Source organism: Balaenoptera ricei, chromosome X (assembly GCF_028023285.1).
Source record: "Balaenoptera ricei isolate mBalRic1 chromosome X, mBalRic1.hap2, whole genome shotgun sequence".
Taxonomy (NCBI): Eukaryota; Metazoa; Chordata; class Mammalia; order Artiodactyla; family Balaenopteridae; genus Balaenoptera; species Balaenoptera ricei.
In genome coordinates this window covers 48,425,580-48,438,284 of record NC_082660.1, presented here as the reverse complement: position 1 = coordinate 48,438,284, position 12,705 = coordinate 48,425,580, and the positions used below count along the sequence as shown (strand labels likewise).

The following is a 12,705-nucleotide window of genomic DNA, read 5'->3' as shown; positions in this document are numbered from 1 at the left end:
CTCCGCAACAAGAGAAGCCACTGCAATGAGAAGCCCGCGCACTGCAACAAAGACCCAACGCAGCCAAAAACAAATAAATTAAATAAATAAATTAAAATAAATAAATAAAAGGAGTATGGGACATTGACAGTGGGTATCTTGGAGATGATAGCCTTTAACATGCCTATCTTTCTAGTCACATGGTTCTAATCTAGAATGATTAGAATCTAGAATGATCTGCTACATAACTATCATACGGAACTTTCTTTTTACTATCATTCTAGACTTCTCTGCCTCTCTCCTGTATTGGAATTCATGTGTCCTAAATCCCATGTCTTTCTCTTTCTTTGCTTACCTTTTGTTTTAGTGGCCCACTTCCTCTGCCACCTCCTTAAGAAAGGGTATATGGGAGGTAAATTCTTTGAGACTTGCATGTATTAAAAACATCTTTATTCTGTCTTCATATTTAATCGATTATTTGGCTGGCTAAGTCATTTTAGGTTGGCAATTAAAAAAATTTAAAGTCATTGCTCCATGATTTTCTAGCTTTCAGTATTGATATTGAGAAATACAAAGATGTTCTGTTTTCTGGATCTTTTGCATGTGATCCATTTTTTCCTCTCTGGAAGCTTGTAATATCTTCTCTTTCTTCTCAGGATTATAAAATTTCACAGTGTGTCTTGGTTGGGGTCTGTTTTCATCCACTGTGTTGGATACTCAGTGGACTCATATCCTTTAGTTTCTGGGAAATTTCTTAAAAGTATTTTATTGTTGAGTTCTTTCCCTTTGTTTTCTCTTTCTAGAACTGCTATTATTTGGATGTTTGGCCTCTTGGACTGTTTCTCCAATGTTCTTTTCTATTTTCTATCTTTTTGTCTTTTTATTCTCCTTTCTGGAAGATATTGTCAACTTTATTTTCTAACTCTTCCATTGAGTTTTTCGTCTCTACTATCTTGTTTTTAATTTCAGGAGTTCCTTTTCATTTTGTTTTTTTTTTTTTTTTTTGATCTGTTCCTTTTTTAGAGTAAACGTCTTGTTCTTTGTTTTGTGGATGTGATATTATGGCACCTCTCTGTAATTTTAGTGAAGAGAGTGTTTTTGACACTTTTTTTCTCCCTGCATAGTATCTTTTCTCCAAGTTGCTGGGGTTTTTTAATTGGTTTTGTGCTCCATCTTCTTGTTAGAGGCTTTTCTCATATTTCTGGTTATTCTTGGCTGGCTGCTCATGATCAATAGTAGGAGACTATTAGTTTTCTATTGCTGTATAGCAAGTTACCACAGATTTAGTGGGCTTAAAACAACACCCTTTTATTATTTCAGTTCCGTGGGTCAGAAGTCGTGGTAGGCTTTACTGGATTCTCTGCTTAGAGTCTCACAGGCTGAAATCAAGGTTTGGTGGCCTGGACTCTTAGCTGGAGGCTCTGGGAGAGAATCTGCTTTTGGGCTCAACCAGGTTGTTGACAGAGTTCAGTTCCATGCAGTTGTAAGACTAAGGTCTTCATTTCCTTCCTGGCTGTTAGCCGGGGGTCACTCTCAGCTCCTAGGGACTGTTCTTCAGTCCTTTCACATGCTCCCACTCCATCTTCAAAGTCAGGAATGGCAAGTTTAATCCTTCACTAGCTGGTAAAAGGCTCACCCAGATCTTTCTGTCTTAAGGTCAATTGTGTATAGCTCAGTAATGGGAGTGATATCTCATCATATTCACAGGTTTGAGGATTAGGATGGGACATCTTTGAGGGGCCATGATTTTGCCTATGACGGGTACTAACAAGCTGATTGGATGGTATGATTGCTTATGTCAGACTTGTTAACCTCTATTCTCAAGTATCTGGGTGGGCCAATAATTGGGGAATCTTTGACATAAATATTTGTGGGTCTTTCTTCTTGGATTAGCCAGATTCTCCAGAGAAGCATCTTTCAATCTCCTGCCTGGAGGGTAAGGATCTGGTTACTGGTATTTTGGTAGCCAAGTGGGGAAGAGGGCTGGGGGTTTCTGCGTATGGTGTTCAGCATGCATATGGTCATTTAATCTTCTTGTTTTTGTTATGGTAGCCATACCCTCAACTGTGCCTGGTGTTCCCTAGTCCAGATATGATCCTCTTTTACCCTCTCCAGAGAACAAAATTACAGACTTCTTGGGTAGGGAAGAAGCAATCACCCAAAGGTGTGGACTGGAGGGTGGAGCACAGGGACCTAATACCTAACTACTTCTCAAAACCCTTTCACTTAGTCTTCCTTATTTTAGTCATCTCTTTTGACTTTACCCAGTTCTGTAAGTACCTGGTACTGCCAGTTCCTGTGTGTTATCAGTATTATTCAGTATAAATGGGAATGATTTTCAGCTTTCCCTGGTTCATCTTTTTCAGGTCCACTAGGTCAGTTATTATCTATTTGTTTTCCACATCCCCAAATGTCCAAAACATTGTCTGTTGTTGCTGTTGCCTTTATTCTTTCTATCCTTGTGAGTTTATGACTTAAAAATCCACTTACTCTGGGAGTGTTTTTTGAACTTTGGGAGGGAGTGAAATTAAATATATGGATTCCATCTAACATTTTAATCATTTATCAACTACAATGAAATTTCCCCGAGTCTGCAGACCCCCAAGGTATGCTTTAAAAAACAGATCATAGGACTGAGAATAATATGCCATGGCACCTCCTCAAGTCATTATCTCTGCTACTCAGCCCTGTTCCTTTCAGACAATAAGCCCTTAACTTCTCTTCTGTCACTCTTCTAACACCTCGTAAGATATAGCACTTTGCCATAAGCATACTTCCTCTGCCTAGAGTGTTGATCTCTGAACTTCATCTACCTCTCCCTCAATAGCCTGCAAGTTCCTTGTTTTGTTTTAATCCAGGTCAGACTTTACCTTCCTCTATGATACTTTCTCTGCTTTCACCAGAGAGGCCTGTGCTCCTTTAGGGCTTTTGCAGCAGCTCATTTCTACCTTTTATTTCATTTCATGTTTTTTAAAAAAATTTTTATTTACTTTATTTATTTATTTTTGGCTGTGTTGGGTGTTCGTTGCCGTGCACGGGCTTTCTCTAGTTGCGGCGAGCGGGGGCTACTCTTCGTTGCGGTGCGCGGGCTTCTCATTGTGGTGGCTTCTCTTCTTGCGGAGCACGGGCTCTAGGTGCTCAGGCTTCAGTAGTTGTGGCACATGGGCTCAGTAGTTGTGGCTCACGGGCTCTAGAGTGCAGGCTCAGTAGTTGTGGCGCACGGGCTTAGTTGCTCCGCGGCATGTGGGATCTTCCCGGACCAGGGCTCAAACCCATGTACCCTGCCTTGGCAGGCAGATTCTTAACCACTGCGCCACGAGGGAAGCCCCTTATGTTGTTTTTATCCTTCTCTCACCACCAGCTTGTGTGTGCATATAGGACAAAGGACCAGCTTAGGCACTTATATGTCTCCAGAGCCCAATACTGGGCACATTGTAGACACTTACTGTTGTTGAATGAGGAAACCTTTTTAATGTTTCACAAAACTTAATGGCAGTCATAAATTACCTGTAATAAGACTGCATGTACTGAAATATCAAGCTATTTGTTTGTTTTTGTTTAAAGCCAGAATTATTTCAACAATGCTTGGTAATAGTGTTGTTTTTCTTACTAAAGTCTCTGGCATTTATGCATGTCTGATTAAGAAAGAACATAGAAACAAATTAACTGTTATTTAATAGCGTTTGGAATTTGGGGGCAGAAAATAACTGCTAGTAAAAAATAAAAGTAAAAATCTTAAAGATGTGGTTTGCTTATTATGTTTTGTTTGTAGGTCAAGTCAGGATTCTTCCATGAAAGTGATTCCAAAGCTGTTGCTAAGTCCATTAGGGACCGGGTGACCCTGATAAAGAAGACAAGGGAGAAGAAGCCAGCTGGCTGTTTGGAAGAACGCAGAGATTCCCAGTGCAAGTCTGTGGGGAATGTACTCCCTCAGCCCCAAAATACAACTTTGCCCCCTCCTCCTGCTCAGCACAGCGGGGCTGAATGTGAAGAAACTGAAGTTGATCAACATGTGCGACAACAGCTTCTGCAAAGAAAACCACAACAGCATTGCTCCTCTGTTACAGGTAACACAGTTATAATTTATAAAAGGAAATGTGTAATTGTATTCCCTTATCTTTAAACAGTACTTTTGTATGTTTCAAAGCATTTTGTTATCTATCATTTCATTAATTCTTTTACAAAATCCCTGAAATAGGCAAGCCAGATAGTTTCCTTATTTTAAAATTAAGAAACTGTTCTGTTAAGTGACTTGTCCAAGGTACTAGTTGAATAAGGATTATAATCTTTTTACCATTTTTAAGGGTCTAACGTAAATCCTTTAGTAAAGAAGATATGCAACTAAAGATAGAATTTATTATTCAAGAGGGAATTTTCTAGACTTTAAGAACTTTCGTATTTTAGACCCAAGTATAAAATTAACACAGTTTCTCTAATTTTTCTCCTGTAATGCATTCTCTTCTCTAGAAAGACAGTATTTTCATAGTAATAACCAGTTGTTCCATAAAGGCAGTATTATTTTCTAGCCAGGTTCTAGGAGAATGAGAATATGCTACTTAGATTTTACTGAAATCCTAATGGCAAACATAGATTAGTTAGGCTATACATGAAATGGCCAGCAAATCGAGTTGATTTTTATGTAATTCTTTGTAGGTTTGTTTTACTAAGAATATTTTAGTTATACCACAGTATCAACATGGAGAGTTTACATGATGGTTTTTTATTAATTCTGCAGTGTACATATTTTATTTGAAGCTGTTTCAGGTTGTCAGAGTAAAAAAGAAAAAAATTAAAGAAACACTTACCATTTCCTATGCTATTTGGACCTTGTGTTTCAAGTTTTTCCCTTCTACTTATCACTTGTTTTCTTTGCCGTAGGTGACAGTTTGTCTGAGGCAGGAGCTGGATCAGTTATACATTCAGATACTTCAAATCAGCCCAGTATAGCCTATTCCTCAGACCAGATGATGGGTTCTCAAATGGTTTCTAACAACCCGCAGGCCGAAATAAATGTTCCAGGGAAAATTTATCCATCCCAGCAGTTAGTGGGACATTACCAGCAGATTTCAGGGGTGAGGTGAAGTGTTAAATATATTTAAAATATATAATCAGTATATTTACTGTAAATGGGAGAGTTTATCTTTAATCTTTTTTTTTTTTTAACAGTTGCAGAAGCAGCCAAAGCTGACTCAGCCCCAAATTTCGCCTTTGCTTCAAGGTCAGTCCACTGTTCTGCCTGTACATGTCCTTGGACCTCCACTTGTCTCACAACTCCAGTTTTTGCCATTAAGTGTCCCAAAGGTCTCACAGGTAAAGGTAAGATACATTTTAGAGGCTCCGTATTCAGTTAAACTTATTTAACACTGCCTAGGTTTTCTGACAGGCAAAGGCTCTCTTTCATAAATTCATCCTAGTTTATATAAAAGTCACTGAAAGCTAAAAGTTGTTTATACTTTCCTTCACTTAAGACATTCTTCTTGAGGATGTGTCTAACATTGTGTAACTAGAATCTTGAGACACTGCTTGTATAATTGGAAGAGAAACTGAGAACTCCATATACGGATAAAAAGTTTATTTAGGGGACTTCCCTGGTGGCGCAGTGGTTAAGAACCCACCTGCCAGGGCTTCCCTGGTGGCACAGTAGTTAAGAATCCTCCTGCCAATGCAGGGGGCACAGGTTCGAGCCCTGGTCCAGGAAGATCCCACATGCCGTGGAGCAACTAAGCCCATGCGCCACAACTACTGAGCCTGCGCTCTAGAGCCTGCGAGCCACAACTACTGAGCCTGTGCACCACAACTACTGAAGCCCGTGCGCCTGGAGCCTGTGCTTTGCAACAAGAGAAGACACTGCAGTGAGAAGCCTGTATACCGCAGCGAAGAGTAGCCCCCGCTTGCCACAACTAGAGAAAAGCCTGCACGCAGCAACAAAGACCCAATGCACCCAAAAATAAAGTAAATTAAAACAAAAAAGGAAAAAAAAAAAAGAATCCGCCTGCCAATGCAGGAGACACGGGTTAGAGCCCTGGTCTGGGAAGATCCCACATGCCACGGGGCAACTAAGCCCATGCGCCACAACTACTGAGCCTGTGCTGTAGAGCCCACGCACCCGTGTGCCTAGAGCCCGTGCTCTGCAACAAGAGAAGCCACTGCAATGAGAAGCCCGTGCGCCGCAACGAAGAGTAGCCCCCGCTCGCCGCAACTAGAGAAAAGCCCGCGCACAGCAACAAAGACCCAACGCAGCCAAACATAAATAAGTAAATTAAAAAAAATTTATTTAGGACTCAGATCCCTTTTCATGGTTTGTTTTTTGTATTGGACTTTTCCAGCCTGGTTTGAATGTAGAGGGATGTCTTTTGTAGTTAATTAGAAATAGTATTTCATAGACTCTTATAGTTTTAAGCACTTTCATCTAAATTCTTGACTCTTTTGGTTCACGTTTATTTCTGTAGGAGAAATAAGTGTTTTTGTCATTTAGACTCTCAAAGTCAACGTTACTCATTTCTGACAACGAGTACACAGTCTTTGTGAGAGTTCATATATCAAGACTATATCCTGGTTTCCTAGGTTATGGACTCTGGATACATGGTTGGGCTTTTCTTTGCCGTCCCATTTTCTTTCCTCAACCCTACCATCCCCTGTGTGTGTCTTCTCTCTTTGGGAATGAGACAGTCTGAGCTCCTAGGCATTCTCTGTATGTGATTTAGTTAGCAGCTGGTGATCTGTTGCTTTTAAGAGATTGGTATATAGTCAGTCATAGTTCATCAACAAACTTTTAATGACTATCATCTCTGGGGATATAAAATGAGATAAAATATGGTCCTTGCCCTGAAGAACTCATAGACTTGTAGGGGAAAACATACATGTACTTGACAAATGCCAGATGCATTTAAAATCTGCTGGGGGTATATTTAATCTGATATGGTTGACAGTGCATGGTGTTTGGCTAGTATTTGTAGCTTATATGGTATATGTTCATACTTGAGCTCATGTTGTGGTTGGATTTATCTCTTTTTAAGACTATAATGCGAAGTGTGTTGGATGGATGCTTAAATTAACTTAGGTTCAACCACGTAAATATACAGGTATGTGTATTTTGAAATGTGTTTCCAAAATTTTTAAAAGAAGTTTAAAAAATTTATGAAAGTGTTATTTACCTATTTAAAATAAAGCCTATAAAGTTATAAAGAAGACAGTGAAAATCACCTACTATCTCTCCAGCTAGAAATAAATTATTGTTTACATTTGGTGGTAGAGACTCTAGATTTGTCTTTTTTTCTATGTATACATATATAACTTTGTTTATACATACATATGTATATCACATACATACTATTTTGTAGCCTGCCTTTTTCACCTAATATATAGAATCCACATAAGCAAGCACTTTAACCAGTGGGGGTCTTTTTATGAAAGTGGTGGTTCAAGTTCTAGGAATTATTACAGCCAGCCTATATGTATTCAGCCAACTCACTCCTCTCCTCTTGAGAGAGCGTCTCTGTTCCCTTTAACTATGATATTGAAATCCTTTTGAACTTCCACTGTCTGGTGTGTGGAGGTGTCAGATTCAATTACTCTGAATTTCTGCCAGGGTTTGAGTGAGTTATGTGGCAAGTGCAATAAATGAGAAGCCATGAGCAATATGTTGCCTGGGGACAGGTCTCAGCCCCTTAGTGTACTCAATTAGCATTTACTCATGGTATTAGGATTTTTATAGGACTAATGCTATACCCAGCACCTTTTTGATAACTTTCTGAAATTTTTTTAAAATTTATTTTTGGCTGCTTTGGGTCTTCATTGCTGTGCACGGGCTTTCACTAGTTGTGGTGAGCGGGGGCTACTCTTTGTTATTGCGCGTGGGCTTCTCAATAAGGTGTCTTCTCTTGTTGTGGAGCATGGGCTCTAGGCATGCGGGCTTCAGTAGTTGTGGCGTGCGGGCTCTAGAGCGCAGGCTCAGTAGTTGTGGCACACGGGCTTAGTTGCTCTGCAGCATGTGGGATCTTCCCAGACCAGGGATTGAACCCGTGTCCCCTGCATTGGCAGGTGGATTCTTAACCACTGGACCACCAGGGAAGTCTGAAAATAGCTTTTCAAAAGTAACTTTTATTCTTATAAATACTCTTGAAAAATACAGAAAAGTATAAAGAAAGTAAAATTACCTGTTATCCCACTTCTGAGAAATTAAAACCTTTGAAATTTTTAAGACATTTCTCTATGCATACACATTTTTTAGTATTTATTTTATCAGAATTGGATCATACCAGCTTTTTAAAAGACTTCTGTTTTTTAAATTGAATTATATAAGGCATATATACATTGAAGTATCCAAATCTTAAATGTGCAGCTTGATGAGTTTTTACATATGTATTCCTCTGTGAAATGCAAATGAAGATATAGAGCGTTTCCAGCTCCCTAGAAGGTTCACTGACATTCATCCACATTGTTGCATGTGTCAGTAGTTCGTTTCATTTTTTTTGCTATGAGTTGTTCAGTTGTAGAATATACCACAGTTCAGTTATCCATTCTGTTGATGTATATTAAGATTGAGATTGACATATATATACTAATATGTATAAAATGGATACCTAATAAGAACCTGCTGTATAAAACAATAAAATAAAATTCAAAAAAAAAAGATTTGTTCTAGCTTTTGGTTCTTACAAAATAAAGCTACTGTGAATGCTCCTGTATGTTTGTAGACACACCTCTAGACACATGCATTCATTTCTCTTGTGTATGTACCTAGGAGTGGGATTGCTGGATCACAGGATAAAGGTATGTTTAGCTATACTAAATAATGCCAGACAGTTTTCCAAAGTAGTGGTCCAAAATGCATTCTCAGCAGCAATGTTAGAGAGTTCCAGTTATTCCACATCCTTATCAACACTTAGTATTGTGTGTCATTTAAATTTTAGCTGTTCTGGTGGATGTGATGTTGTATATATTGTGGTTTTAACTTGTGTTTCCCTGATAAGTAATGATGTTGAGCATCTTTTCATGTAATTATTAGAGATTCAAATATCTTCTTTTGTGAAGTATGCCTAGTCAACTCTTTTTTTTTTTTTTGAGTTGTTTATCTTTTTCTTTAGTCTGCTTTAATCTCAACCAGTTCTTCAGGCTTTGTTGTTCTTTACAGTGTTGAAATGCAGAGGCCAGTTTTTTTTATAGAATGCCTGTCATTTTAGGATTGACTGAAGTTTCCTCATGGTTAGAGTCAAATCATGCATTTTTGGCAGGAATACCATGTAAGTGACATTGTGTTCTTCTTAGGACATCTTATTAGGCATATTGGTGATCCCAATATTTGTGATGTTAACTTTTATTACTTGTTTTAAGTAGGGCCTGCCAGGTTTCTCCACCATAAAGTTGCCATTTTTTCCTTTATAATTTACGAGTTATTTGTAAGGAGATATTTTGAGACTCTGTAAATATCCATTTCCTCATCAAAACTTTCACCCATTAGTTTTAGTGTCTGTTGATGATTTTCTAAGTTCATCATTCCTCCTTATATTTATTAGTTGGCCTTTCTCCTTCCTTTACTCATTCAGTCATTCAGTCATTTGTTCATGTCAGTATGGATTCATGAGGCTTTATTTTATTTAATAGTGTGTGATATAATATTATCATTATTTATTTTGATGGTTAAGGTGCCCCAGATTTGGTTAATGGGGGCCCATTCAGGGTGGCTCTTGTGTATTTTTGTCATATCCCCATTATTCTTTGAGCACTTCTTTACTTTCTGGCATAGCAAGATATTCCAGGCTCATTTTGTGCTTTCCCTTCCCTAGCCCTGGAATCAGTTATTTCTCCATGGGGCCCTGATTCCTTTTAGTGAGGAAGGTAATTTAGGAACCAGAATTTGGATGTTGGGTGTGTTTGATGGTACGTGGGAGTCATAGCTTCTAGGGTTCTCAGTGGACAGATTAGAGTGTGTGCGTGCATGCGTGTGTGTGTGTGTGTATTTCATACTGATACCTCCAGCCCATTTTGCTTTTGACTTTGTGTTCTAGGAAAAAAAAATTTTTTTTGCTATGTTTCTCCAGTATACACCCAACATCTCCACTTTATTGTATAATAGGCATTTCAAATTTAATATGTCAAAAATTAAACACTTTTTTTTTGCGCTCCCCTCCCACCACCACCCGAAGCCTGTGCTTTCCACAGTTGTCTTCATCTCAGCAAATAGGAACTCTGCCTTTCTTGTTACTCAAGCCATATATCTGTGGTCATATTTTATTCCTCTCTTTTTCTCATATCTGACTTCAAATCATCAGAGAGTCTTTTGTCTTTTCCTTTAAAATACATCTACAACCTGACTACTTCTCACCACCTCCACCATAATCACTAGCATAATGATAATCATGCTAGTCTAATTTCTTTCTTGAATCATTGCATTAGACTTCTAACTGTTGTTCTTCCTTCTGCTTTTGCTCTTTTATACCCTTTTTCTCATTATAGAAAGCAGAGTGATACTTTCAAAAAATGCAAGTCAGATCATATCTGAACCCTACCCCAAACCTCGCATTGCCATCTCACTCACAGTAAAAGTCATAATACTGTACTTAGTGGCCTGAAAGTTCTATAGGATCTGGACTTCCCTGCCCAACCCTCTGACTTCATGTAGATTTTCTTTGAATTCTGTTGTCCTCTTGAGTGATAATTAAATCCTTTCACAGATCTATAGCTTGAGGACAAGGAGATGTACACTTTCTGTGTATTAGTAGGTATTGATCTATTGTAGTTCCTCTGTGCTGAGGTGTGGTTTACTTTTACCCCCATAATGAGTTCTCTAATGCTTGTAATAATCAAATATATTAAAGACTACATTCTCCAACATGTATGGATACCAAAATTTTTCCTTTCTGTATCCTTGCTGAGTTGGCTTTACTTGTGAGGACTCTTCCTCCTAGAAAGCCAGATGGCTCAGTTAGTCTCCTCCTTTTTATCTCCAATATGCATTCTCACTCCTACCATTAAAACAAATAAACAAACAAACAAAAAACAATGTTAGTTGCTCTCTCCAAATAGCGGTAGAAAGCTTGGAGAGGCTGAGACAAGAGTAGTGCGTGATCAATTTGCTGGTTGATACAGACTCTCGATAACTCAACTAACAGCAGATATCAGGGGGAAAGTATGAAGTATAAGTCTCCTTTGAGTTAGGTTCCCTTTCATGAGGTGATCTCTAGAGAGGTCCGGGAGTGAAACCTGGGTAATGTTTTCTTCAGTCCAGTTCTACATGCCTTGTAATTAATGAAACTTCTTCCTAGTTTCTGTTACTCTTGTCTGTAAGCCTTTGTGGTGCTGGTGTGTTTTCATCTTTTTTTATTCCTGCCTGTTTAATAGCCTGGGTGTCATTTTGTGAGTTTATCCAAGGAACTGTGCTGTGTGTAGATCAGTTATTTCTTAGGGTAAATTTCATTATTCGGAATCTTGGCTTGGCCAAAAATTGGGCTTAGATAAGCAATGACTTTATAGGTGCAGGGTTCTTTATAAATATAAAAATATGGAAGTGGGCATCATACACAGTGATAATTTTCTTTAATTAAATAAGCAAAAATTTCACTGGTAAACAGTTATATACAACATACATATAGGCTTGAGCTACTTTATGTCTTCAGTTAGACCTGAATTTGATCTCTGGCTCTTTGAATTATTTATTGTGTGATTTGAGGCAAGTTATTTAATTTCTTTTAGTTTAGGTTCTTTTTATCTGTAAAACGAAGTTTTAAAATGCCTCTCTTGCATTTGCAACTTTGAAATGCATAAAAAATAAGATGGATTGATGGATATACATGTGATAATGCAAATATAATAAAATGCAATAGACTGTGGGTGGTGGATGTATAGGTTTTCACTGAACAATTATTCAGCTTTTCTGTATGTTGGAAATTTTTCATAATGTCAGAAAAAATGCCTATTTTGTAGGCTTTTTAGGAGTAGATGAGGTACACGTGAGAAGTGCCTGCTGTGTAATAAGTGCTCAAGAAATAATGGTTGTTAAAAGCACTTCGTGAGAGAGACATGTTTTATAGTGTCAGTAATACAATAAGGCAGTTTATAAAATGTTTTAAAATACTTCCCACTTTTACTGCTCTCCTTCACTCCAGAATAACCGAGTAAGAATTTCTGGAATGTGCTTGAGCTTGCAATTTCCTTCCTTCTGTTTTCTTTTTTCCCCTTTTTCCTCCCCTCTTCCTTTGTTTCCCTTAAGATTATAAAGCGCACCCAAGGGCTAAGAACCACTGATGGGAGGAGGGCAAGTAATAGTGAAGTAAGTAAAGGAGAGAGAAGGGTTAGGAACTAACAGAAAAGCTTCTGTCGTATGCACAAGGGGTCTCTGCTCTTCAGTATTCTTTGGAGTCATTTGTCTATTCATTCATTTTCTTTCTTTCAATTTTTGCCTCCATCACTTATAGCCTCAGCTTCCTCATTGGTAAAATGAAAGTAATAATACCTACTGCTTAGAGTTGTCATAAGGGTTGAATTTAGTTAAATAATGTATATAAAGTGCTTAGCATTTAATAAATGCTCAATAAATAGTGGTTGTTTTGTTGCTATAATAAAAATAAAAACAATAATAAAATGAGAACATTATAATAGTGAAAGGCATTATTGAGCAGCTGTTCCTATTTCAGGTATTGGTTAGGCATCGGGGATATTGTGATAAATCTTACAGATACAGTCTCTTCCCTCAAAGAGCTCACAGTATCATGGGTGAGAAAGATCAAG

General features: G+C 38.1%; 1 protein-coding gene across 7 annotated transcripts in view; it reads left to right on the top strand.

Moving 5' to 3' along the window:
* WNK3 (WNK lysine deficient protein kinase 3) overlaps positions 1-12,705 on the top strand; it is a 140,633-nt gene that overhangs the window by 55,757 nt on the left and 72,171 nt on the right. For all 7 annotated transcript variants that reach the window (XM_059911851.1, XM_059911850.1, XM_059911848.1 and 4 more), the window contains 3 exons: positions 3,752-4,046; positions 4,858-5,051; positions 5,146-5,295. In XM_059911851.1, the coding sequence (XP_059767834.1) occupies positions 3,752-4,046; positions 4,858-5,051; positions 5,146-5,295 (639 nt within the window). The remainder of the gene's footprint in view (positions 1-3,751; positions 4,047-4,857; positions 5,052-5,145; positions 5,296-12,705) is intronic.